The following is a 23,822-nucleotide window of genomic DNA, read 5'->3' on the forward strand; positions in this document are numbered from 1 at the left end:
AGATGATGCATTGTAATCTGCGTATGGTAAATACCTACGGCATGGCGTTATGTGACCTAGGGGTCATAATCTGCCGCGGATAGAGTTAGCGTCGCGAGGTCAGAGTCGTCAGCGTCGTCGATAGGAATCTCGGTGTCCTCGGTCGCAGTGATGGTGGCCTTGGCCTTGGCGTCGTCGTTTTGGGTCCCGGTGTTGGTAGTAGTAGTACTGGGATTAACGCCGGGCTCAGTGCTGTCAGTGACGGGCTTGCCAGCGTCTGCGTCAGTGGTGGCTTGTTCCTTGGTGTCGGTTGTGCTTCCGGATGCATTGCTATCGTTGTCGTTCGAGTCAGTCTCGTACTCGGCGACCTTGTCGGCGACCTTGTCGGCTTCTATCTGATCGATAGGGTCGATGACACCGTACCGGGCTTTGGTGCCGTTGACGAAGTAATCCGCCAGACTACCGAGGGTCCTGCAGACGTTCTTCTCGGCCAACTGTGCGGCGAGTTGCCTTAAGTACTCCATATAGCGTTGTTGTAAGAAATAATATCGCGCATGTGGTCGCGGTCGGCGTCAGACTTAATAAGTAGGAAGATATCCTTGACTTCCTCCGATGTATTGTGGAGTAGGTTACTGACTGCGTCCAGCACCTCTGTGGTTAGGTTTGTACGCAGTACGCGCCCAACGAGTGGATTATCCTTCATCGCGTTGAAGGGAACGCGGCAGCGACTGATGACTCCGAGTACGCCACTCTGAGAAGAGTCGAAATCGACGATCTCCTGCATATGCCGGAGGTAGGTAACGTCGATGTCTTTGGGACCGGGGTAAATGAGGTCCTTCAACATCTTCTCGCGTATTGTCTTCTGCGAAACTCGACCGATAGCGCAATACTCAGGATCCTCCTCGAGCTGACCTTCCTCGAGGTCGAGCCCACGTGCGGTATTGTTCTTAGGGTCGCAAGCGTCAGGGATGATGTCCTTGGCGTGTTTTGCTCGCTTCTGAGGCCCCGTTGTATTAGAACGATACTGCCGCTTCCGGGGAGGGGCCGCTAGGACGCGGCGCTGGAGCTGGAGATCATGGAGACGCCATTCCTTGTATGTCTTTTTATACACAAGGTTGGTGGCTTTCTGGACATCCACATCTCGTGCTTTGCAGACCATGCTGTACGCTGGTGTGCGACATCTCGACTTCGGGTCAGGCCGAATCTAAAATCCTCTCTGAGAAGCCCATTCGTAAGTACCGGCGGCGTCCTTGCGCAGCACCAGCTGTCGCCAGTCCCAGTTCATCGATCCTCTGATCGCGATGCCGGTGATCTGTCGGGCGTAGGTCCAGATTGTGTTAGGCGGGTCGCAGTTCCAGACGCCGTTTTGACCGACACAGAAAAACTCCAGTGCTGTCGCTTTGGCGGTCTGGGCGGGCGCGAGGACCTGACCGATACCGAAGATCTGTTCTCCTCCGCGGGGTATATCCGCCAGGAGCCAGCCGGCGTGCTGCCAGTCATCGCCGCAAAGAATGTAGGAGCCCTTCACCACGAGGAAGTGGGCAATCCGTGATACCAGGCGATAGGCGCCGGTGCCTTGGGGACACGGCTGGACCGGATGTTTCCTTTTGCGTCGAAGTCCCAAGAGAGGTAGTCACGGCGGTACTGTGCCGAGAGGAAAATAATAGCCAAAACGACGCCAATATCGGTCAGACGCACAAACTTCGGCTCCCAGGGGGAAATCTTCTTGTCTTTGTTTCCGGTCAGGGCGCCGAGGTCCATGTCCACGTCGACAAGTAGCTTCCATGAGGCCATAGACTCCAGGGCTGGGTGGCCATTCTTGATAACTGGGGTCTGACCTGCACCGTCCCCAGGTTGCCACTTCGCGGGTGACCGGGCACCACTGCCATCTGCCATCTCCGCCCCATCCAGAACCATCCCAGCTCGTTCCGGAACATCGGCACCTCTGACCCTCTGTCAGCACGCTCCCGTAGCAGCGCCGATTCCTCCTCCCGGTACCGTGTAGGCAATCGTGGGCAATCCCCGGTACGGATAGCGTGTTTCAAGTGTGCCAGAAGCAGACGATTCTCTTTTGCCAGCTCCTCGAGGTGTGAGAGCCCGAGGAGTGGGTGGCGTGGAAGTGAGAGAAGTGTGAAAATATCAGGTATCCAAATGACTGTAACAGTGCAGGAATACAGATATAGGGAGTGGTGATTCGGAAGTAAGAGAGAAGTGAGTGTCAGAAGAACGGGGAGTAAGGCTTAGGTATAGGTGAGATCGAGGTTTAGGTGTGGGTGAGAGTGAGATTAAACTCTGGCAGCGTTTAGTTCAAACTCTTCGATCTTCTCTTTAGCGCCCACAGCGTCCTCTTCTCTGACCTATTCGTCGTGCTTAGGGCCGGCGTTTTTCCATCTGATGAGATACTGTCGTACCTGTTTCCTATAGCGGCCGAAGAGATAAATACGCTTATCAAGGACTTGGTCGATGTCGTGGCGGTTACTATCTTACGGAAATCGGGGGTCAAGTGTCAGTACTAGGCCGGTAGATTCGCGACTATAGGGATCGTCTAGGGCAGGTTTGAGGTGTTCGATGCTGATGATTAAGTGTATCTTCCAAAAGAGGGACAAATCTAGCCGATACGTTCAAGCACTTTGAATCGGCCCGCGTATTGCTACCCAAGCTTCTTAGAGAGCAGCTTGTTTTCCGGGATATTGTAGCCCTTCTACAAAGGTAGCAGAACGTGATCACCTACAGCGAAGTGCTTAGGTTGATGGCGTTCAGGAACTCCTAGGCGTCTTGTCTAGCTGCCTCGTTACGTACTAGGGATAAGGCGGCGTGTAATAGGTCCGATGGCATACGCAGATTGAAACTGAACAATAAGTTATATAGAGTCTGTTAGGTGGATACGCTTACGGGGCTATTAAGCGATATAGTTAATATAGATTAGGCGTTAGGCTATAGTATATTCAGGTACGTCGCTCTCTAGTACTATAACAAGATTTCTACTATTTAGTATATACGCTTAGATTAGCCGTTAGTCTATAGATAGTATGTAGCGGAGTATATTAATAATATATATAGCGCTATAAATAAGATCCGCTAAAAGCCCTATATAAACTTTTTATCGCGGTCGGAGATCTATACTGATAGTATACCCTCGTCTGTAGATTACAGGAGGCGAAACACGGGCACTACCCAATCCGCACCGGACCAGGTTACTTTGCCAGGCATGGCGCGGAGGCGTTTTGTGAACTTGCAGGTAACAAAGGCGACGGGGTTGTAGGTGTCCTTGGACGCAGATGACTTAGACGCCAGCAGCCCAGGCACGAAGTCGAGCGTCAGCGTGTGGAATGGAATAGGGGGCGACAAGATCGGTTGGAGACTGCCGTTCGACGCGAATCTGAAGCGGCGTCCGAACACCGCGTTCTGGTTCGCAAATGGGCGTAGATTGTAAGGATTGATGTCCCGTGGTTCGACATCGGCGTATACGCCATCCCAGGACACGCAGGTTACTCGGATTCCGTCAAGGCCGTGCTGGGCCGTTCAAACCTGTCTTAAACTATTGTTATAAGCAACCCGTCAAACGTATTAAGATAAGCATCGTATACAGATAGAGCCTAGAGCAATAACACAAAGAGCAAGAGGGGAGCGGGAGTAGAGTACGCCGCTATTATCACCAGTAACCATTCCCCGGAATCCAGTGCAGTCTCCCATATTGGATCAAGTCTTCTTTTGTTAGGATAATACTATCCCCAAAGTTGACATGAACACCAGGTGGAGGGTGGTAGCTAGTAAAAGCCGCGATAGGAAGTCGGATCTCGGACTGTTCAAGTACAGGCGATGCCAGTGTAGGCGAAAGTGGATTTTCAAAACGGACCACAGGATCGGGATATCTCCGAGTGATAGTCACCGTGTCTGTGTTGATCGCAGAAATATGTCTGCTACGGAGCCGGGAGCCGGAACTAGCGTAATCATTTTGCCGCCAGACAGAGAGTGTAATCGTGTTGCGATTGTTGCTAAGCTCAACAACAATGCAGATCTGAAAGGAGGATTCGGCATGCTCAATCCAATGTCGAGCGTCGCGCACGAGTTCAGTGCTACTTTGGGAATTCCCAACCTCAATGCCAACTGTAAAGCCCTCGCTGTTGATAGGGCCCCAGCATCCATCTGGCTCAGCAGCAGTGGTGCCGAGTGTAATAGTAGGAGACATATTAGGGACGCATGCAATGTTAAGTAGGCCAGCCGATCTCAGCTTGTCATTAATCAGGACACCAAGTTGGACAGCGAGACTGTCGTGTACTTTCTCGGGCATCCGGACGCGGAGCTTGTGCTCGTCAAACTCGTACAGGCAGTGGAGGCGTCTTGTGCTTCGTGAGGTGTCGCCCTTAAGTTGGTAGAATGTGTCTTCGGCAACGTCAGACAACCACAAGTACCCTGTGTGTCCTTTTAAGACTTCCGTGACCAGCTTTTCTTTGATTGCCTGGAATTGATCTGGCTGGGTACCAGCAATTTTGGTGCGCCGAGAGAGATCCAGTGACATACTGGAATGAGTTGTGGAGGATGAGGATGCAGATGTGGATTCATCAGGGGAAGAGGGGACAGACACAGAAAAGGGGGCGCTTGGGGCAGCCATGGCGAAAAGAACAGCTGGGAAGGTGCGAGTACGACGGAACGCCAGAGCGACGAGGTGTAGTATGAATGTATCAGCGTCACGCCGAATGGCGCTTTCCCCCGCTGAGTGGCCAAGGGGTCTCACCGCCCGCGGGTTGATCTGCCACGTTACCCTAACCGCTCGGTCAACATACAAGTCAAATAGAAGCTGTCTGGTCCAAGCAGTCGTGCGCGAACGGGGTCAGCGTCCGCTCGCGCTCGCTAGGAAGCTCGGACAAGACGCGTGTAGGTACTGTAGCCACTGAGTGCGGGGGTATTACAGCGCGACGTTCGGCGTACACCGGCCGCTCCGGGGTGTGGTGTGGCTTTGCGTGTACCGAGATAGGGAATGTCATGCCCATACATGACATGATGCGACCCTCTTTGGCGCCGAAATCGAGGCAAATGGCGTAACGATTTGATTGTTCAGTTATCCCTACTGTGGCGGAGGCGTACCGCCAGGCAGACTGCGGCCCACTTGAAGCCTCCAGCAAACCCGACCCATTGGTGGACGCAACACAGCCCGACTGGAGCAGGATCACCATGTAGAGTATGGAAATTGCATTGTTCAGGCCGCTCGTCCGACAGCCGAGTCCCCCAGAATCTTGCAAGGGGCTTCTCTTACGTAGTGAAGTGGGCCCATCTCTGGCAACATCCTGCATACCCCGATGGGTTTAGATCCGATCGGGCCGTGGGGATGGTACGGGATGACGGGTTCTTTTTGCATTTGATTTAAATGGATCATTGCGTAAAAGCTCGTCTTCGAATGCTGGGTTGTCAAGTCCTTGAATGCTGAAGTAGTACTTCTGATCAGCGAGAACAGTGCGAGCCATGCGTCAGTCAAGAAGAGAACATGATCCCTGTCTGGATCCGAAATCATCGCAGGAAAGAATGAGTTATGAAGTAAAGCTGAACAAATGGAGTACAGACCTTGAACCGCATAGTAGTATCTACATCTACAATATCGGAGCCTCTACAACGCGTCAAATCCAGTCCAAGTCGATCTACCACGGCCTGCCCGTCTTCCCGGATCATGTGAAAGGCCTCATGGGAATTGTCACTGGAAGCAACGGCATTTTAGGCACTTCTTAGCTAAAAGTACTTTGTGAGTCTCCTAGTCGGTAGAAGAAGATCTATACTTTATCGCGTCGACTACCCTATAGGACGTGGCCTACTTATATCGAGTATATATTGATAGACCTACTATAGCTACCGAAGAAAGTTGTAGCGTAGTTAGCAGAGAGATGGGTCTATAGAGACTATATCTTCTTCTTCGCCTATATCCAGCCCACTTCCAAGGATAGAGGTGGAATCTAGGGCGCGGCAGAAGAGTTAAGTGACGATCAACTGGGAGTGACTGGCTGGTCGAGTGGCTACCTGGCAAATGTGCCACTGACGGAGATGGTCTCAGAAAAAACTACTCTCAAACTTCCTGGAGGGCCTTGAGCTGAACAATACCATTCCTCGGCGGATTCTGCTCCAGCTGGGCGCAAAGTACTATGGGCTGCATGTCGGCCCAGCCATCTCTCCCCAGGAAGAGAATCCGATCCTCGGGCTTTGATCGGACCCAACTTCTACTACGATCAAGAAGACTATCTGCAAGCTTTCACGAGAAAGCATCAGATCCGGTGGAACACCCGGCCATCCTACCTTGCCGGGGCTGTCCCAGACGCAGCCATGAACCTGTGCTATCCGCTGGCAGTCTATGCCACTGTGCAGAAGCACCTTCATCAAAAACTGGAGTATCCCGGTGACCTGACGACATGGGAGACGTTTGTGTCGATCTCCAGTGGCCAGGCAAATGGGTGCTTGGCGGAATGGTGCTGACCGGCGACGCTCAAAATGAGAGCTTCAATGGAGCCGACGATTGCCCCTTTACCTGGAGCAAAATTTGGCCAAAACTAGCGGATCGCTTCCAGATACCTTAGAGTGGCCCTGACACCAGCGACCAGAGACCATCACCCTCCCTAAGCGGCCACCCGCGGCTATGGGCCGCCGGGTGCAATTCGGTTTCGTTTCACCCTGTCGAACTGGGCAAAGAGACCGGCGGTGCGAAATGCATGGACTGCGGGACAAAGAGTTCGGGGATATTGATCGGGTCTTTGGCTTCACGGATTTGGCGCTGACCAACACATTTCCGATCTGTCTGAGGTAAGATTGTAGCAGTCATTACCCAACTGTGGGCTCAAAGGCTGACCAAAACCACAGCATGGCCAAGGCTTAAAAAATGGGGTATTTTGGATTTGTCGATTCCTCCGAGTCCATCCTGCGCGTCGTGCCCGAGTTCGTAGATCTGCGTATGCTTCCGCCCCTTCCTTGACGAAAATGTGTATCGACGCAGGCCACACCAGGTGAAAATAATTGAATAAAAGGTTTCAGCTGCGAAACGAGTGAAAGAGAGATTGAAACGGAAGTTCAAAGAGAACAAAGAAGTCTTGACAGTGCAGATCAAAGAGGACTCCACCAAAGCAAGCATATCACCTGACGCGTACACACCGCCTACCGTGTAGCTACGAATTGTTTTCCGCGCCAGCTCCAGTGCCCAAACTGAAGAGAAAAAAAATTACCCTGTTGATCATTCTACTTTCTTCATCCTTCATTTCCGGATTGAATGTCCACAGTCTGCACTGGATCTAGCTGGCTTCTGGGAAAGGCACATGCCTTTCCGCGAGCTCAAACTCTGACACCATGCTGAGGGACACGGATATAGATTCCCTGAACGGTCACCTCGTAACCCTCTCCCGCGAAAACCAGAAGAACCATGACAATCTCCAGGACCTGCTCGAGCAGTTCCGCAACCTTCTGGATGACTACACTTCTCTGAAGAGCGACTATGAGGAGGTGAAGGAAGGACGAGAGAAGTACAAGAGACAGGCTCGTGGCCAGGTACGAGTGCAGGTGCCCGATGGATCACACAAGAATTCTGGACTAACAAGGATCTAGGATCGTAATCCTTTCGTCCTGGTTTTGGTCGACGGCGATGGATACCTTGTGAGACGATGCTGTGCTACACTGAGCCACATGCGACCGTGCTAACAACACCCTAGTTCAAGGAGCATTTCCTCAAGGCTGGGAGCGAGGGCGGAATCAATGCGGCTCGCGAGCTTAGTGACTCGATCCGGGAGCTGATGCACTCCACCATGGGGATGCAGGCTGACCATTGCCGTATCATGGTCCGTGTGTACGCAAATCTTCTGGGGTTGTCCAAGGTGCTCGCTCGAGCTGGATTTGTGGGGCACGAGGCTCGCTCTCTGTCGCCTTTCACCTCGGCCTTTACTCGTGCCCAGGAACTCTTTGATTTTGTAGATGCCGCGGAGAAAAAGGAAGGCAGTGATTTCAAGATTAGAGGTGAGAGCCTGTCGATGAACATAGATTCCAGTGGGAGGCTCGGTATGCTAATCACCCTCATCACAGAAATGTTTCGTCTGTTCGTGGATCTCAACCAATGCCGCCATATCTATTTCGCGGGCTGCCACGACACCGGATACGGCTCTCTGTTGACCCCATATAGAGGCAGAAGCGACCGTATCACCCTTATCCAGTCGGCCTCCTTTCACCGCGAGTTCGAAAACCTGAACTTGCCTATCAAGGAACTGCCCTCGGTGTTCATGTCTACTCCCTTGAACTCCACCCTGCCCGTTTCCACCAACGGCAGTAAGCCCGCGCCCACGATCAATACCAAGGCGGCCTCCAATGCTTTGAATGGTACGAAGCCCGTGTGTAAGCACTATCAAAAGGTATGGCATTCTTGAATGGGTCCATTGATATTGAAACTGATTGTCGTTCTTCAGGGTATCTGCAAGTTCGGTAGTACTTGCAACAAGCAACACATCATGCCGAATCAACAGTTGCCTTCTAAGCCAGCTGAGGATTCGTCTAAACCCCTGTGGTCTACTCCGACGATCGTTGGTCGCTCCCAGGAATATCTTTCCATCATGCTGCCACCGCAGAATCTCAGATCGCAGGAGTACATTCCTATCAATAAAGACGGCGATCGCCTCGACGCCTACACCTCTCAACCATCCAAGGATGCCTTGGAGGACTACCACCGCCGTGCCAAGGAGCACAAGGTCTGTAACAGCTATCATCTGTCTGGAGAATGTGGCGACATGAGCTGCCCGTATGACCACAGCGATGTTTCCAACTCGATCATCGACGTCCTGCGTTTCATGGTTCTCCAACACCCTTGCCCTTGGGGCGGGACTTGCCGATCCATCAAGTGCAATTCTGGCCACATATGCCAGAAGCCCGGTTGCAAGGGCGTGAAGAGCTGGCAGTGCCGGTTCAATCACCGTGCGCACATCCTCGATCTGGAGGTGGCCCGGTGGGTTTCACCCCTCGAACAACATGAACATGATTTGGACCTCGAGAGCCTGTCTCTTAGCGATGACTCCTTTTCAGACACCTCTCCGCACACTCTCGTGTTCTGATCGAAGGCATCACCATGGGACTTTTTGCGTCTGACTCTAAATGTTTCACTTTTTTTTCACATCTGAGCGCTTTTTCTCGCTGCAAGACTAATCACCCTGCGAATAAATGGCCTTGACCACAGGCAGAGAAGCTTGCCAAATCGGCGACTGAATATTATTTTACAAAACCGCAATAACACGGAAGATCATTTATGGGCTAGAGCATCGGTCGAGCCTCGTTTCAAACTACTCCTGTTGAGAAGCAAGCGGCTTGTTACATTACGGTGCCTAGATTGTTGTTACTCCCCCTGCCTCTCTTACCCGACTACCTACTATCCGATGGGTGTGTGGTAATATCATATGGAAAAAGAGCCCAGAGCACGCTCACTCCAAAGTCGAGCCATGGAAGTCGTTATCATTGTTTTTGTTGCTCTTGCCCTGGTTGAATTTGCGATCACCTATTCCTTTTGATATGCATGCATAGTCACATTCACTGTCAGACATTTGATCCATCTATTGATACCTTTCTTCTTCGTGGTTCCATGTTGCCGGGTAGGGCTAGTAAGCGCCATCTACTAGACAATATTCCGCCGGACGGGGTCGGTGTAAGTGTAAAGTGTCTGTCCTCAGAAATCTGTAAGGGGATTTTCACATAGAGAACGTCTCATCCTTTACTGTTGCAACCTCCTGATGTCGGCTCCACCCGGGCCAGTGTCGGGGATCGGTGATGCTATCCGTTGCCACATCGGGGACCACAGCATCGCAGGCGAGTCGGCGACTGCATCTCGTACGAGAATGCAATACAGTCCCCGAGCTTTTGATTTTCTGAGGAAGAAAATCCGACATGCAGCCTGAGGAAAGTCTTGTTCCTGTTATCGTTTTGCATTTCCAACATTGAAGACTTCAGAGCGAAGATAAGCTTTTCTACGCAAGACCAAGGTCCATAAGCAATATAAAAGAATCTAGTATAAAAGATCCGTTGATTATGGTTTGACGTTAGTTTGTCTAAATTAAGTGGGGCAATTGTCGCTCTGTCTTTGACCAAGGTTGTGTTCCACTGGGCGTATGGATATATATGGCCACCATATCTATTGCTTCTCGGTTTTATCAAGCATCCACTACCTTTCCCGATGCAAAATGGTCACCGATTCCAAGGGGTTAATCGCAGGGCATGGTATAGACATCCCCCGAGCGAAGTTTTTCATGCTCAGTGGCAAATAGTCCCCGAATAGCAGGGCCAGACAATGATCTATAAATACGTAATGTCAACCACCCCAATCACAAGTAAGACCAAGAGACACTGTGCTTCTCTCCAGCTAACATCGATTGACACAATTCCGACACGGCTCAACTATGGCCGGACCTCAGCCAATAGTCCACTCGGTCTATGACCGCAAGACGCTCTCCTGGCAATACGTGGTGGCATGTCCAAAGACAAAAGAAGCAGTGATCATCGACCCAGTACTCGACTTTGAGCCTTCAACATTCACAGCCAGCACCCAGTCCGCCGATGGGTTATTAGACATCGTGCGCCGGAACGAATACACCGTCTCGCGACTCCTGGAGACACACGCACACGCCGACCACCTCACAGCATCCTACTATATCCAACAGATGCTATGGGTAGCAGGCCAACCACACGCCCCAATCTGCATCGGCGAAAACATCACAATCGTGCAAAACACCTTCGCGCACAAATACAACATCCCCAAGAAGGAGCTCGAAAACGCCTTCGACCACCTCTTCCGCCCCGACGAGCAGTTCCAGATCGGCGACATCACCGCCACAGCCCTCCACCTGCCAGGCCATACCCCAGACCACGGCGGGTATCATATTGGCGGGAACGTGTTCACCGGGGATAGTCTATTCAACCCGGACGTGGGCAGTTCGCGGTGCGATTTCCCCGGGGGCGATGCGCGCACGCTCTTCCGGTCCATGAAACGTCTCCTGGCGCTGCCGTCCGAGACTCGGTTATATACTGGACATGATTATCCGCCGTCGAATGAGTCCAGTGGGCGGGACCCGTTGCCATATGTTACGGTGTGGGATCAAAGACAGCAGAATAAGCATGTAAAGAATGGGTCGACGGAGGAGGATTTTGTCAGGTGGAGGAATCGGCGCGATCAGGTTCTTGATGAGCCTAGATTGATGCATCAGGCTATGCAGGTTAATGTTCGCGGTGGGAAGATGCCTGGGAGGTCGCATGATGGGAAGGCGCTGTTTCAGTATGTTGTTAATGTTCCGAAGACGTTGTTGACGGGGTAGTGTGGTTGCAAATAGAAATTAGAGAGCGATGGGAGATGTCATCTTTCGGCTTGACTGAGTGAAATCTGCACTATATTTTGCTACTCTGATCTACTACGCAAGATTAAGCCTTATTACAACCCCGGGTATAAAGCACATAACATGTTATTTCATGGGATCGTTTACATTTGAGACCAGCGGTTAAATAAAAGGATAGTGTAGTCAGTTTTAATCCGATGAATTCTGTATGGACGATCGATATATCAAGGCAGATGATGTCGAGCTAAGCAAAGCCCAGCAGAGAACTCACTCTACTTCGAGCCCTTGATCTTGTAATAGGCCTCTCTGACCTCTTCTCGAGTCTCCATAATACCAAGCCACTTGGCGATCAACGGATACCGGTCCAGAGAGAGACCAGCAAATGAATATTGTCTTACCCAAGGCTCAAAATGGTAATCGACGGCAGTGACCCGCGCACCCAAGATGCTGGTCGCCCCAGTCTTCTTCAGTTGCTCCTCGAGCACATCATAGCAACGATAAGTCTGAGCCTCGTACCGCTTGAGGGCGTCCTCATTCTTCTGGGGGTGGTAGTGTCTATGAACGTCAGCAGTGTTTTCACCACCATAGTCAAAACCACAAGTCGAAGGAAGGAAACCCACCGGAACCAATTCGTCTGCCCCGTCATCGGACCCAGCGTCGTCAAGAGGAAGTACTCCCACTTCTCGAAATCCACCAGATCCTGTGCCGAATCGCCCGGCGGCCCGATCGTGTTGCCCTTGTCGTACACTCGTCGAATGTAGTTGATGCATGCCCCCGATTCCCACGAGACGATTCCGGTGTTGGGGTCCTCCAGCGCGGGCACACGGCCATTTTCATTGATTTTCAAGAACATAGCCCCCTTGACGCCTGTGTTAGGATCATCGCTGAAGTCCCAGTGCTTGACGACAAAGGGGACCTTGAGCGATTCGAGGGCAATTGCCACTTTGATGGGATTCGGTCCCGTGGCGTGGGCGTGTAGAACGAGGGGTTTGATATGCGCAGCCATTTTATTTTCAAGTATGAGATATGTAAGATATGTGAGATATGTTCAGAATGCGAGAGCTGGAAATTGATTTTGACGGTCAGTTGAATGATCTAATATGATGTCATCCGCGGAGAAAAACTGGGGTAACGCTGCTCTTGGCGATGGATTAAAATAAAAAGATGGATTCTAGGTATTTGAATAGATATTACTAGGAAAACTAATATGAATTCAAACATGTATGTATTTAGAATAACACTCCAACCCCCCCCTAGATAGAAGGTATCGAACAGTGGCCCCGGGGTAGAATAATTTCCTTAGTCAAGCTCCTCAAATAAAACCCTGAAAAGAGTAATTCATAAACTTAGCATTGTCTAGCCTCCAGCCTTTAGTATATACCCTCTTTATATCACTGCACCCTTAGAAAGATGTTTCTAAGGTTTGAGAAATGGAGTAACATTTACTTAGTTAAAATCTTAGATGTCTCTATGACTACCTAGATAGCCTTAGCATACAGCATCTATTCCATGGTTAAAAATTCACTGTTGGGGATTCAAGCCTTTATATCTACCTCTAGTAGATCTCCCATTCCTCTTTCCTACACTTTACTTCGCACTAACTTTTAAATTTTCTTTATTTATGATCTCTTCCCCTTCCTCCACTTATTCTAAGGTTTCCTTTTCTTTGTCACTGTTGTATACTCCTATTCTGTGTCCCTTTTCTGAAGCTTTTTTTAGAGGGTTTTCTTGACTCTACCAAAATGTCCTCTTCATCCTGGTCTATATTCAGCCGGGCAAATGCTCATGCACTTAGCTTCTACTCCTCGTCCCCAGAAACATCAGTCCTCAAAAGTGACTACTCAGTCGATGACTTTGGGTTTCTACAGTCGTCCCATAGGGCAGGTGGCCCTGCTCTAACCTCCTTACCCGCATCCTCCAGACCAGTGAGCTGTCAATACTCCAAAAGAACGGATTGGCACAATAAAACTGTGGGGATCATTGACCAAGTCACCCCTATTTTGGAGGGCCTATCATATTGCATACAAAGACATTTTCGAAACAGGTCGACAGGCCAAGATCGATCCCAAGGAAGGGCCGATTCCTACTGTAATGGTTATTACAGAGAGGTGGTCGGACAGTTCACACTGGCGTCAAGCAGCGAAGCAGATACAGCAAATATTGGCACATGAATGTCCGGCGATCTCCGTCGACATCATCGACGAGCAGCTCTTTGTGCCCAGCCGCTGCTACCCCGTCTCCAGAACGCACTCAATTTTCCCTAAATGGCCCCGAATCTGTCACACCATTCTCCAAATCTCGATTTACGAGAGTGGATTGCACTCGAGTGCTGGCATTATGGGGCCGACACCACGCTGACCAACAATCGGTTACGGTCATCATCAGTATCGTCAAAAACTCTAACAGTCAGTTCTCAACAGCCACCAGGACAATTCAAGGTATCTTGGCACAGTTTGACAAACGCGACGTGAACATTCTGTTCATGAAGGATGAGATGAAGACATTTCTCGATGACGATGACATCTGCATCCCAAGGGAACTCTGCACTCAAAAGATCAAACCGGGCGGGAGCATCGACATGTACAAAAGATCAGCAGGGTCTTTGACACTAGGTGGGCTGGTCGAGCTTCGATTTCGGGGTAAGAGACAATGGGAACCTTTCGGCTTGACTTCTAATAGTGTTTGGGCACCTGCAGACCATGCAAAGCACCGAAGCCACCTGGAAGGTGTTCCTGGCGCAATGGGAGGAGGGTATACTCACCATATCCGCCATTTTTAAGGCATTCCACTAACATGATTGTGCTGGTGGCCCTCAGTCAATAGGGGTTTCAGCCTGTTCGGCCGAGCGACGACAGAGCCAGAAGAATTCTCCGGGTCGAGCATCCGTCAGCCTACGATATTCGAACTACCATAAACAAGAGAGTCTTGTTGATCGCAGAGGCTAAAACTGAGAATAGATATAAACATCTTCGTCGCATTGCCCAGGCGATCGGCCAAGAATTACCCAATAAATTTATGACGCCGAAGGAAGAGCGCTCCTATCAGACTTATGTCGACGATATTTCGAATATGGAACAGGATCGAGCTTATTTCCAACAATTTATGGACATAAACGCACACTATTTAGGATATGTCTTTGCTGGAAGCAGTTGTTACCGCGCAGGGACAGTCCATGGCAGCAATATTCCAGTCATGCTCAACTGGGCCTTGATTCGAGTCGACTCCCGAAGACTAGAGATGACACAAGATGGAAATTTTGAAAATAAGGTATGTCATATTTGCTTTTTGAATGTCTTTTTAAAACATTTTTTAAAAGTTTTTGAAATATAATTTGTTACTTTTACCCTTAGTATGGATACTGAAAATGCCTTTAGCCTCTCATCTACAGCGAAATAAGGATACATCTTGGTCATATCAGAGAGTTTCCTATGCATGATGACATTGATAGTGCTCTAAACCCTGGAGCCGAAGTTTTCAAGTCAGGTAGAACAAGTGGCACGACCTCAGGCTACTACAGCGAGCTCCGCCAAATCCATATCTACCGCATAAAAGACCCAAGCTCTCCAGGGGGCTCCCGAACAATTCCTACATGGGTACACGCCATTTGCAAAAAGGGGCGTCAGCCCTTTTCAGCTCTAGGAGACTCCGGCGCCTTTGTATTCGATCGACATGGAAATGTCATTGGTCTGCATTTTTCAGGTTCCGAAGGGAAAGAAATTTCTTATATGATCTCGATCTTGGATGTGTTCAGGGATATCAGGGAAGTCACACATGCTGAAGAGGTTCAGATAGTGACTTATTAGGGGTAATTGGGATTTTGTGGTGGCTTGAGAAAGGGGTTCGGGGGTTTGTTTTACATGAATTTGCACATTTTGCTATTGACCGGGGGAGCTTTGAATGCAACAAAATGTTTTTGCTTTTGCTCTATTTTATTTTTCCATTTCCTATATTCAGAAAGCGCCGACGAGGTTTCATAGAGCGGCAGCGGCAACCAGTGCATCCAGCGCCGAACTGTGCGATGAAGCATCCACCGGTTGATGAAAGGGGCCCGCCCAGTTCACACTCAATTGATTCTTCGAGTTACGATCGTTCTCCCAGATGCTTTTCGCAGAACTCTCAATGATCCGCTTATAAACATCATCGGGCGAGGCCTTGTGCAGCTTTACCAGGTTTCGCATGAAAATGCCCTTGAATTGGGTAGCGTCGGGAGCACAGTTGTCCGATTCACAGGAATCATGGATTACCCCATTGGAGTCGGCGAGGGTTTTGATTGCTGCTTTTGCAATGTGGTGGGCAGATTCGAGATATGTATGGTTGGGAGCGGCCTTGTTCAGCTCGACAAGACCCCCGAGCACAACCCCCTGATTGTAGGACCAGCTATACGTAATCAATTAGTACGAAAGCACCACGAATTGAGATTGACTGGAGTACTCACACAGTATCGCCATTATTTTTGCAGTTGTCTAACAACCCATCGTTGATGGTTCCATTATCGCCGATGAAGCCCTGGGCCGCGAACCAGTCCCACTCCCGCTTGGCCCAGGTCGTATAATTTGCTTTTCTGCTTGGGACTCGATTTGCCAAGTGTGCTGCTGTCGACAAGAAAAGCTCATTGGTAATTGCATTGACATACTTATCCGTGGGATTCCATGGAATGCCGCCGCCGCATTGTGTTCCCCATGCAGATGTCTGGAATTGTCAAATTATCAGTACGAGCACAGCGGGCGTGGCAAGAGCAGAATTGAAAGGCGTACCAATGCTGAGAATATCCCCTCTGCGAGTTGCAGATAGGCAGGCTTCTTAGTGACATCGTATGCAGCGATCCATGCAAGGGCCCACCAGCCGTCATCGTCGTAGGCCGAGTCGAGCCATTGCGAGGCATTGACAGCATTGGAGCGTCCCCACAGTGCCATCCGCTTGTTATTCGCTTTTGTCTCTGGGCCTGGATGGGGGTTCGAAGCCGGTGCCCTGATTAAGGTGTTGTTGAAGACATAGGTCGCGGTCTCCATGGCGGATGGATCTAGGGCAGCCAGGTCTGCGATCGTTGTCATGCAGTTGGCGCCATTCCACCATCCACAAGTATCCCACAGGCCACTCGTAGAATTGTACCAATCCTGAAGGGTACTAAGAGCGGTTTGTGCTCTTGATTTCGCCTGGTCGGCGACAGTGCTTTCTGCTAGAAACAGTGAGAGAAGGGTAGGAGCAAGGAGACAACGGGATGAAAATAACATGGCTGCAAAAGAGACGGGCCGCAGCACTTTCGAGCCAGAAAACTACTATTTGAAAATGCGAATTTGTCCTCGTTAAATATGGGAGACTAAACTTCCAGGCCAGTTTTTCTTGCCCCATAACACGCCAAGATAAACATGCATTCCTGCGCCGATGCCCCTTCGTTGGCCGAAGCTCGGGTTCCCCCGCAGGGTAAACTAGGAATGGATCCTGCGAGATCCCCTGATCGTCTTGATCAATAAGGTCGTGTGAATGATTTCCTTCAGCAGATTGTGAAGGCCGCAGGTTGCCGGCCACTCCAGGAACCAGCGCTGCAGAACAGCTGCTCCGACGTCAGTTGGCTTGTGAATTTGCGTCACGGTTCAAGGGACGGGGCTAGCGCAGCAGGCGTGTTCTCCATGTTTTCTCATCGCTGTGCTAACACCCCTTGCGACCTTTCCCCACTGGGAAAAACTGATGTCCTATATTCGTTAAGAGGAGTTGGCGTTGTGTCAAACGTGGCATGACTTTCTTGCTTTCTTGCTTTCATTTTTTTTTTATTTCTTTTTGAATATACATTATCTTAGTTTTGTCTCGGGATTATATCATCTAAACAGGTGCCTCCAGAAACAAGCAAGATTCTCAGTCAAGCAAGGTTCAGGGCCATGCGGTGTTGGGCGTTCCCGATTACACTTTATTGGCTCCTATACTTTGGCTGCTGCTTGGATATCTGTTATGCAATGCCATTGGTTCCCCTGAAGTCAGTCAATGAGTTAGGGCAAACTGTATACTCTCGGGATAGATATGCCGAAAAAAGGAGCTATCCACATAAGACACGCATTGTCCAAAATGCACGGCATTGATCGTATTTCTCGTCAACTGTCTAATGACGTCAGTTCGCATGGCCTATATTTTCCTCATAAGACACTCAATGTCTCGGATTATTATTCATGTGGAAATCTGCTGCCCAGGAAATGGACGCCCTGAGTTTCTACAACTCCAGCCCCTTGTTTTTCTGAGACATCCTTTCATTGGAACACTATTGAGGTTGCGTCATGGTCAGGAGTATTGCTGCTGGTGTTTATCATAAATGAGTGAAACAACGCATCAAATCCCTCATGGGGCTTTGCGCAGTGTTCCTTTGGGATATGCAATGCGCAAGCCTTCTATTCAATAGCAAACTGCCTCTAAATGCACAATGATCAGCGAGAGGCAAGGACTATAGGAAACGTATATACCGACTTCGGATCTGAGTCGTCCATTCAAGAGCCCTACTACCTGGAATTTAGGAATAGTCTTCCACTATATATATTACGAAGACACTTAACCTATCTGACTGCGTTCTTATATTGCGGCAATAAAATAGTCTACGTAACCGACCAGTCCTCAATCTCGCGGGAGTGGCGAGGTTCTTAAATAAATCGGTTTACTGCCGTAGAATATGAGCGCTAACTAAAATAATATGGTTTAGCCTTTTAATAGGAGTTTTCTAACAGGATATAAGAAGTAAAGAAAAGAGAATCCCACCATAAGAATACAGATAACCCCCCGACTAGGCAGGCCATGTAAATACATCACGAGCAAAATTGCAAGAAACGTCCTGACGAACATAGATCAAAACGTATTGTCTAAACCTTGGATATATATCACCTACTGTATCATAGTCGATTAAGTCGTCACCACCCCCCTAGTTTGGAATTAGTTTAACCCTATTATCTCCTCTCTCTCCTCTCTCTTTTCCATAGAAAGTTAGAATGGCGGCTCACTGCCTTTTTGGCCTCGAGCAAACCCAACTTTTGTAATGCCGAGGCTAATCATTAAATATAGATAATATGTCTGTCAAAAATAGTATTCTTCCTGGCTGTTCCTATCTATGTGGCGTTTGAGTGACCATTTCGATCAATCTCATATGTTTGAAGCCACACCATTGCATTAAATCTGGGCATCAAAGAAACCTTACCAAAGGGCCGACGAAGCCGTTACACGCTTGGCTGCTAAAATTGTCACTTGATCCATTAGTGGTTCCCAATTGTGGCAAAAGTCAGTATTTCCCACAGTTTGTTGGAGATCGTCTCAGCTCGAGACTTCCCACACAGTGTCTTCATATGAGCTTGATTGGTAGAGTTTGTTATGGAACTGTCTAGGATTTTTTATGGCCAGACATATACTTTCATCTTCGGTATTATTTACCCAACCGTTGAGTTTATGTAGCCTGCATGCCTTTTCTCCACAGCATACTTCCATGTGACAGTAGGTACAACGGTCCAGGACTCCACGTTGGAATCAAAACAAACCATATCACCAATTATTTGATTCGGGACACCGGAAACCCCGGAAGTGCCGTTAATTTTACACCAAAGGCCGGGAATCATTCCATATACTACCCTTGGATATCCAAGAGCTTCAATTCCGCCGTTCCAGGCGTGTAAAGTCCAGAGAGAGACGTGCCACAGATTTTGAGAGCTGCACAATGAAATCTCTTCCGATCTGCAAGATCCGCTCTTCTGAATAACCTTGCCCGGCATAAGTGTCACCAAAGGCTATAAAGTCAACTTTGTAGGAACGACGTGAAATGGGGAAAGACGCCATGTCAGGGATGAAAAACAATATAAATTCATTCAAATTCCCAGATATTCCCTCAGCAAAAGCATCAAAATCTTCTGCCTTTTTTTTGAATAGTATACAAACCAACGCCAAAGCATCAGCACCTCCACCATGTCTGGAAAAGGAGCTCAGGAGATTGCATTTAGTATGATTCAAACATCTGACCCGAAGCTCTAACAGAGCTAACTAAACCCTTCCTTTTGTATAGGATCCGCAATTGGAGCCTGTAATTCAGGCTCCGATCTGCGTGTCTACATGCAGGATGTGATGGGCAATATCCGTGAGTCAGTATACGATGGCTCATGGAGCAACGGAACGGAGAAGAACACCATTGCGTCTGCGAAGCTCGGCTCTCCTATTGCCGTTGCCTCAAAAGAACTGAAGAATGTCAGTCAGGGAAGAGCACCGCCGAACCAAAAGACAAAGAAAAATGAATAAATACTAATAGTTTCATCACAGATTCGAGTCTACTATCTGTCTACCGATAACATGATGAAGGAGGCTGCCTATGACCACTCCAAGGGGTGGTATGAGGGCGCCATGAACAAAAGTCGGATGATGGTCGCTCCTTACTCCAAGATCGCAGCTTGCTTTCTCGAGGGATCCGACATGACGATGCGGGTTTATTGCCAGATGACCGATAACACCATCCAGGAGATGGGCTGGAACGGTAGGTGCGGTCTGAATATACGTCTTTGATTTTGCCGCCCTCACTGATGCGCTTTTATCCTTGAAGGTGACAATTCTGGCTGGAAAAAGATGCAAAACCTTGGAGCCGCCATGCCCGGATCCGAGATTGCCTGCACGTCCTTCAAGACTTCGGAGATGGGCACCCGGTAAGTTGATGTTACGCTTCATGTTGAACGTATTGACCCTCTGACGACATCTAGGGTCTACTTCCAGGATACCCACAACGGAATGGTAGAAATGTGCTATGACCACAACAACGGCTGGTACAACGGCGCCCTGAAAATGGCTCATATGCTGCCCCGGGCCGCCATGGCGTGCACTAGCTTCATGATGAGCTCGAACACTCTTGCAATTCGTTTGTTCTATGCCACCCCTACCCAGGTCCGCGAGATGGTCTGGGATGGCAAGAAATGGCATGACGGCAATTTCCACGTCGACTGCATCCCTGGCACGGAAATCGCCGCTATTAGCTGGGGCCACGGCAATAACCTCAATATGAGGGTTTACTTCCAGAAGGGGGAGCTGGTCTCGGGGGTTTCGGAGTGGATGTGGAGTCAGGGGAATTGGAAGGCTGGCAAGTTGGCTATTCCTCCGGCTTGATTCTGGGGAGAATTGCGTAGCCTGGGGTGGTGTGAGGATGTGGGGGGGGGGAGAACTTATCTTGGGCTGATTCTAACAGGAACGGGTGGACTTGAGATGAACTAAATTGCATTCTAAGCCAGCTGGACAATTGAAGTGATTGTGTTGTGTATGATGTTCACAAGGTTTGGAGCGACTCAGGAGGCGGGGCGAACGTGACGCACATCCGCCATATTTATCTGCTTCGAACTTCTCTGACTCTCACCTCTCACATATTCGCCTTGAATAACTGAATCCGAAGGACTTCTGTCTAATATCGCCGCTTTTCACAATGAGCACGACTGTCCCTTCTCAAATATCACCAGATGGCCCAACCATCTCAAATGCCACTATCCACGATGCACCCACCATAAAATCCATAGTTGACGCCTCTTACTCAAAATACATTGAGCGAATAGGAAAACCTCCAGCACCCATGACTGTGGACTACATCCAGGTCATCAAATCGCAACCCGTCTTGGTGCTCCGCAATGACACAACAATTCTGGGATGCGTTATCCTTAGCACGGATAGTGGATGCGAGCCAACCAACATTGAAAACATATTTGTGGACCCGGCAGCACAGGGCCAGGGCTATGGGCGGGTCCTCCTGGGTGGTGTGGAGAAACGCGCGCGAGCAAAGGACCGTTCCGCCTTGACCCTTTATACCAACGCCAAGATGTACGAGAATCTCGGTCTCTACGCGAAGCTAGGATTCAAGGAGACGGAGAGCCGAACCGAAGATGGCTATGAGCGGGTTTATTTTAGAAAAGACCTAGGGTGATGCGATGCGAAGGCTGTTAGACAACGTGCTCTTGATTTGTATATTTGTGACACCGATTACGCCGAAAAGTGTTGGAACAGGCCAACCTGCACTGGCATCACAATTCCACCAATGGAGCACAGATTGCTGCCTTGACCGTGATACGAAACGAAGCCATCAAAATGGAGAAGCCGAGATTCCAATTCTCTGGTCTTCGTTCGATGGGGTAAGACGGCAGCCCCCAATGGAGGTCCCTTTTTGCTAATTCTAGGGCTGGCCACTATACTCAGCAAAGCTCCGGGAAATATGAATAATAAGGAGCATTCATGATTAATATGACCAACTTCCTGCCGTCTTGGCATTTCACGCTACTGTGGGGGCGCGCTTTATAGTGCGTCGTCATCCCAACACATTGACTCAGGCTTCCTCCCTGACTGGTTGAGCCGCTATGCAAGAGCCACACATAGCATCCAGCACACAAATGCAGTAAAACAATACTCCATCCGGTCTGACTCGATACCAGTGGCAATAAGGGTTGGTCTGCAAGTGTTCGCTCTGGATCTGGTGGGAATATAACGATATACTCAGTGTATTGGGACGTCCAGATAAACTGAGTATCGCCGAAATTCAAGGATTGCATGTTATTGGACCAAGAGGCATCTATTACCTTATAGATATGATGTAGTATGCCTGTAGCCGCGAGAAAAATCACAAAATCCAATACGTATAGAACTCCACCTGAACATACTGGGGCGAAAAATACAGCACGCGGATGAGAGATCCCTCATTTTCTAATGTTAAATGAATAGGGGTCTTTTGTGTTGTAGCAGTTCCCTATATTGAGACCCACACCGAAGGCGTTGGCCTTGCGGACGGCTGCTATAAAACACATATATTTAGAAGCCCCCACAGCCTGATTCCCCCAAAAGGCTCACTCACGATTACATTCAACATGTTAGCCAAAGTCTTCATAGTTTTTCTGTTGGCAGTGACGCTCCTAGCCAGTCCTACGCGTCCCAAGGGAAAGCTGGCCAAGCGCAAACTGCCAAAGATCGACGCAAGATACTTCCCCGGCATACGGAAACGGCAGGTCGAAGATGGGTTCCGCGATGCCTTGAAATTGGCCAACGCCATGAGTGATCCCCCCAAATCGGCAGCCAACAACATCTTTAAACTCTGGTTCAACGAGATTGACTGGGATAACGTCCAGAGTGAGTGGATGGATGAACCCCCCCCCACTTTCTCAATTGCTATACAGAGCAGCTTAGTTGACGTCTGGTTTAGGGTCATTTGATACCATCCTCGGCGGCGCAAAGGGACAGCCAGGTCGAAATCTCAGGGAAGGAAATCCGATCCTGGCCAATATCCTAGTGGTAAATGAACACCAACGACCGAGCGCCTGTCGAGCAACCAACTTCGGCTCTCAGATCCTTGCCACCATGGTTAACGGACACACCCAGACGCCTACGATGGTCATTTGCGACGCCGCCTTTTACAATGGCGGCATTGATAAATCCTACGGCTGCGATGAGCATGACACATCCCAAGATCTCTGCATGGGCTGTGTCCCTGCCGTTACATGTCAATCTGTCGGCCAGAGCCGAGTTTCCCTGGCAATGCTCACGCTGGGGTCTACCATCCTTCATGAGCTGACGCACTGGAAGGAGCTGATGCCAAACGGGAAGACGGATGATCTGACGACGACGATGAAAGAGGCGCGCTATGGAAATAGTAAGCTAGGTGGTGACAAGGCGAATGCAATCCACAATGCCCAGAGCTATCAGTGGTTTGCGAATCAGATGTACTGGTCCTGGGAGTGCGAGGTGGATTTCGGCAATCCGCAGTGATCTATTCTCGCAGGGGGTCTGACCGAAGCTTGGGGACATGGACGTGTATATTGTATGGGGACTATAATTCAAGGATACGAGAGCACTATAGATGATACAAGGTCTTTGCAGTCTGCCGAGTCCCAGCAACGTACGTCAGAGTAGCAGGGCTGAGCCTAAACAATCTCAGCTAATCCCTAATAATACCGACCTTGCAACCCTGGAACCCCCAAATTCCGAACAAGGCTGAGGCGTATGCATAAATTACAATCAAACGAGTCAGAGGGCCGCATCCACAACTGAGCATGGGGTCTCTCTTGGGCAAAAGAGTGGACGAGACTGAATATTACGAGTCGGATATTCCTTATGTAGCATCGAGCTAAAATAAAAGCCAATCCACCTGGACTGGATAGATAATGGGAACGGGCATACACATTTCTCTAAATAGCTAACAATATATAAAGTTGGAGAAAAAAAAAGAAAGTTGGGTAGAATATGGCTCGGTATAATCTGACCCCTTTTTATTTACTCTATACAGCCAGCTATCATGTCATTGCTTGCCATGTATTCGACTGGTTTTGAATGATTTTGAATTGGAATGCTCAATAGGCACTTAGAAAAAGACCGGATGGCAAGTAGTACATGTAATTCTTGGAAACCGCAGCTCTCAGCCGTAGGACTCCCTAGCTTCCTCTCGAGTGTCCGTTCCCTTAGCCCCCACAGACTATGGAGAGTCGTGGCGATCCTAGATAGCCGTCCTCCACTGTGTATCCTCACGTCAAATCACCTCATCAACTGGTTCCACTCCAAGGG

General features: G+C 49.4%; 14 protein-coding genes across 14 annotated transcripts; 8 read left to right on the plus strand and 6 right to left on the minus strand.

The window, feature by feature from the left end:
* Positions 1-56: 56 nt before the first annotated feature.
* NUU61_006866 (uncharacterized protein) lies at positions 57-1,138 on the minus strand (the record flags this gene model as incomplete). The annotated part of the gene is made up of 2 exons (XM_056657393.1): positions 57-489; positions 558-1,138. 2 exons carry the CDS (start codon positions 1,136-1,138, stop codon positions 57-59), a joined length of 1,014 nt encoding a protein of 337 aa, XP_056510193.1.
* A 45-nt stretch (positions 1,139-1,183) lies between these two features.
* NUU61_006867 (uncharacterized protein) lies at positions 1,184-1,896 on the minus strand (the record flags this gene model as incomplete). Its single annotated transcript, XM_056657394.1, is given in 2 exon segments — positions 1,184-1,554; positions 1,566-1,896. 2 exon segments carry the CDS (start codon positions 1,894-1,896, stop codon positions 1,184-1,186), a joined length of 702 nt encoding a protein of 233 aa, XP_056510194.1.
* A 1,230-nt stretch (positions 1,897-3,126) lies between these two features.
* On the minus strand, positions 3,127-4,591 carry NUU61_006868 (uncharacterized protein; the record flags this gene model as incomplete). Its single annotated transcript, XM_056657395.1, has 2 exons — positions 3,127-3,470; positions 3,706-4,591. 2 exons carry the CDS (start codon positions 4,589-4,591, stop codon positions 3,127-3,129), a joined length of 1,230 nt encoding a protein of 409 aa, XP_056510195.1.
* A 175-nt stretch (positions 4,592-4,766) lies between these two features.
* Positions 4,767-5,153, minus strand: NUU61_006869 (uncharacterized protein; the record flags this gene model as incomplete). The annotated part of the gene is made up of 1 exon (XM_056657396.1): positions 4,767-5,153. The coding sequence occupies one exon, from the start codon at positions 5,151-5,153 to the stop codon at positions 4,767-4,769; it is 387 nt and encodes a 128-aa protein (XP_056510196.1).
* Positions 5,154-6,285: 1,132 nt separating this feature from the next.
* NUU61_006870 (uncharacterized protein) lies at positions 6,286-6,832 on the plus strand (the record flags this gene model as incomplete). Its single annotated transcript, XM_056657397.1, has 3 exons — positions 6,286-6,397; positions 6,561-6,759; positions 6,817-6,832. The coding sequence occupies 3 exons, from the start codon at positions 6,286-6,288 to the stop codon at positions 6,830-6,832; spliced, it is 327 nt and encodes a 108-aa protein (XP_056510197.1).
* Positions 6,833-6,835: 3 nt separating this feature from the next.
* NUU61_006871 (uncharacterized protein) lies at positions 6,836-7,118 on the plus strand (the record flags this gene model as incomplete). Its single annotated transcript, XM_056657398.1, has 2 exons — positions 6,836-6,905; positions 6,988-7,118. 2 exons carry the CDS (start codon positions 6,836-6,838, stop codon positions 7,116-7,118), a joined length of 201 nt encoding a protein of 66 aa, XP_056510198.1.
* Positions 7,119-7,296: 178 nt separating this feature from the next.
* Positions 7,297-9,038, plus strand: NUU61_006872 (zinc finger CCCH domain-containing protein; the record flags this gene model as incomplete). Its single annotated transcript, XM_056657399.1, has 5 exons — positions 7,297-7,494; positions 7,552-7,599; positions 7,656-7,956; positions 8,023-8,345; positions 8,400-9,038. The coding sequence occupies 5 exons, from the start codon at positions 7,297-7,299 to the stop codon at positions 9,036-9,038; spliced, it is 1,509 nt and encodes a 502-aa protein (XP_056510199.1).
* Positions 9,039-10,370: 1,332 nt separating this feature from the next.
* NUU61_006873 (MBL fold metallo-hydrolase) lies at positions 10,371-11,282 on the plus strand (the record flags this gene model as incomplete). The annotated part of the gene is made up of 1 exon (XM_056657400.1): positions 10,371-11,282. The coding sequence occupies one exon, from the start codon at positions 10,371-10,373 to the stop codon at positions 11,280-11,282; it is 912 nt and encodes a 303-aa protein (XP_056510200.1).
* Positions 11,283-11,572: 290 nt separating this feature from the next.
* Positions 11,573-12,306, minus strand: NUU61_006874 (glutathione S-transferase family protein; the record flags this gene model as incomplete). Its single annotated transcript, XM_056657401.1, has 2 exons — positions 11,573-11,855; positions 11,921-12,306. The coding sequence occupies 2 exons, from the start codon at positions 12,304-12,306 to the stop codon at positions 11,573-11,575; spliced, it is 669 nt and encodes a 222-aa protein (XP_056510201.1).
* Positions 12,307-13,042: 736 nt separating this feature from the next.
* NUU61_006875 (uncharacterized protein) lies at positions 13,043-15,103 on the plus strand (the record flags this gene model as incomplete). The annotated part of the gene is given in 5 exon segments (XM_056657402.1): positions 13,043-13,225; positions 13,290-13,394; positions 13,405-13,980; positions 14,124-14,567; positions 14,723-15,103. The coding sequence occupies 5 exon segments, from the start codon at positions 13,043-13,045 to the stop codon at positions 15,101-15,103; spliced, it is 1,689 nt and encodes a 562-aa protein (XP_056510202.1).
* Positions 15,104-15,271: 168 nt separating this feature from the next.
* NUU61_006876 (putative glycosyl hydrolase) lies at positions 15,272-16,531 on the minus strand (the record flags this gene model as incomplete). The annotated part of the gene is made up of 3 exons (XM_056657403.1): positions 15,272-15,677; positions 15,736-15,989; positions 16,055-16,531. The coding sequence occupies 3 exons, from the start codon at positions 16,529-16,531 to the stop codon at positions 15,272-15,274; spliced, it is 1,137 nt and encodes a 378-aa protein (XP_056510203.1).
* Positions 16,532-19,223: 2,692 nt separating this feature from the next.
* On the plus strand, positions 19,224-20,402 carry fleA (fucose-specific lectin FleA; the record flags this gene model as incomplete). The annotated part of the gene is made up of 5 exons (XM_056657404.1): positions 19,224-19,257; positions 19,321-19,499; positions 19,572-19,782; positions 19,849-19,948; positions 20,003-20,402. The coding sequence occupies 5 exons, from the start codon at positions 19,224-19,226 to the stop codon at positions 20,400-20,402; spliced, it is 924 nt and encodes a 307-aa protein (XP_056510204.1).
* A 310-nt stretch (positions 20,403-20,712) lies between these two features.
* Positions 20,713-21,204, plus strand: NUU61_006878 (GNAT family N-acetyltransferase; the record flags this gene model as incomplete). The annotated part of the gene is made up of 1 exon (XM_056657405.1): positions 20,713-21,204. One exon carries the CDS (start codon positions 20,713-20,715, stop codon positions 21,202-21,204), a length of 492 nt encoding a protein of 163 aa, XP_056510205.1.
* Positions 21,205-22,135: 931 nt separating this feature from the next.
* Positions 22,136-23,030, plus strand: NUU61_006879 (uncharacterized protein; the record flags this gene model as incomplete). Its single annotated transcript, XM_056657406.1, has 2 exons — positions 22,136-22,394; positions 22,468-23,030. The coding sequence occupies 2 exons, from the start codon at positions 22,136-22,138 to the stop codon at positions 23,028-23,030; spliced, it is 822 nt and encodes a 273-aa protein (XP_056510206.1).
* Positions 23,031-23,822: the final 792 nt, after the last annotated feature.

The sequence above is a fragment of the Penicillium alfredii genome, assembly GCF_028826965.1.
Source record: "Penicillium alfredii strain IBT 34128 chromosome Unknown utg000009l_segment0_segment0, whole genome shotgun sequence".
Taxonomy (NCBI): Eukaryota; Fungi; Ascomycota; class Eurotiomycetes; order Eurotiales; family Aspergillaceae; genus Penicillium; species Penicillium alfredii.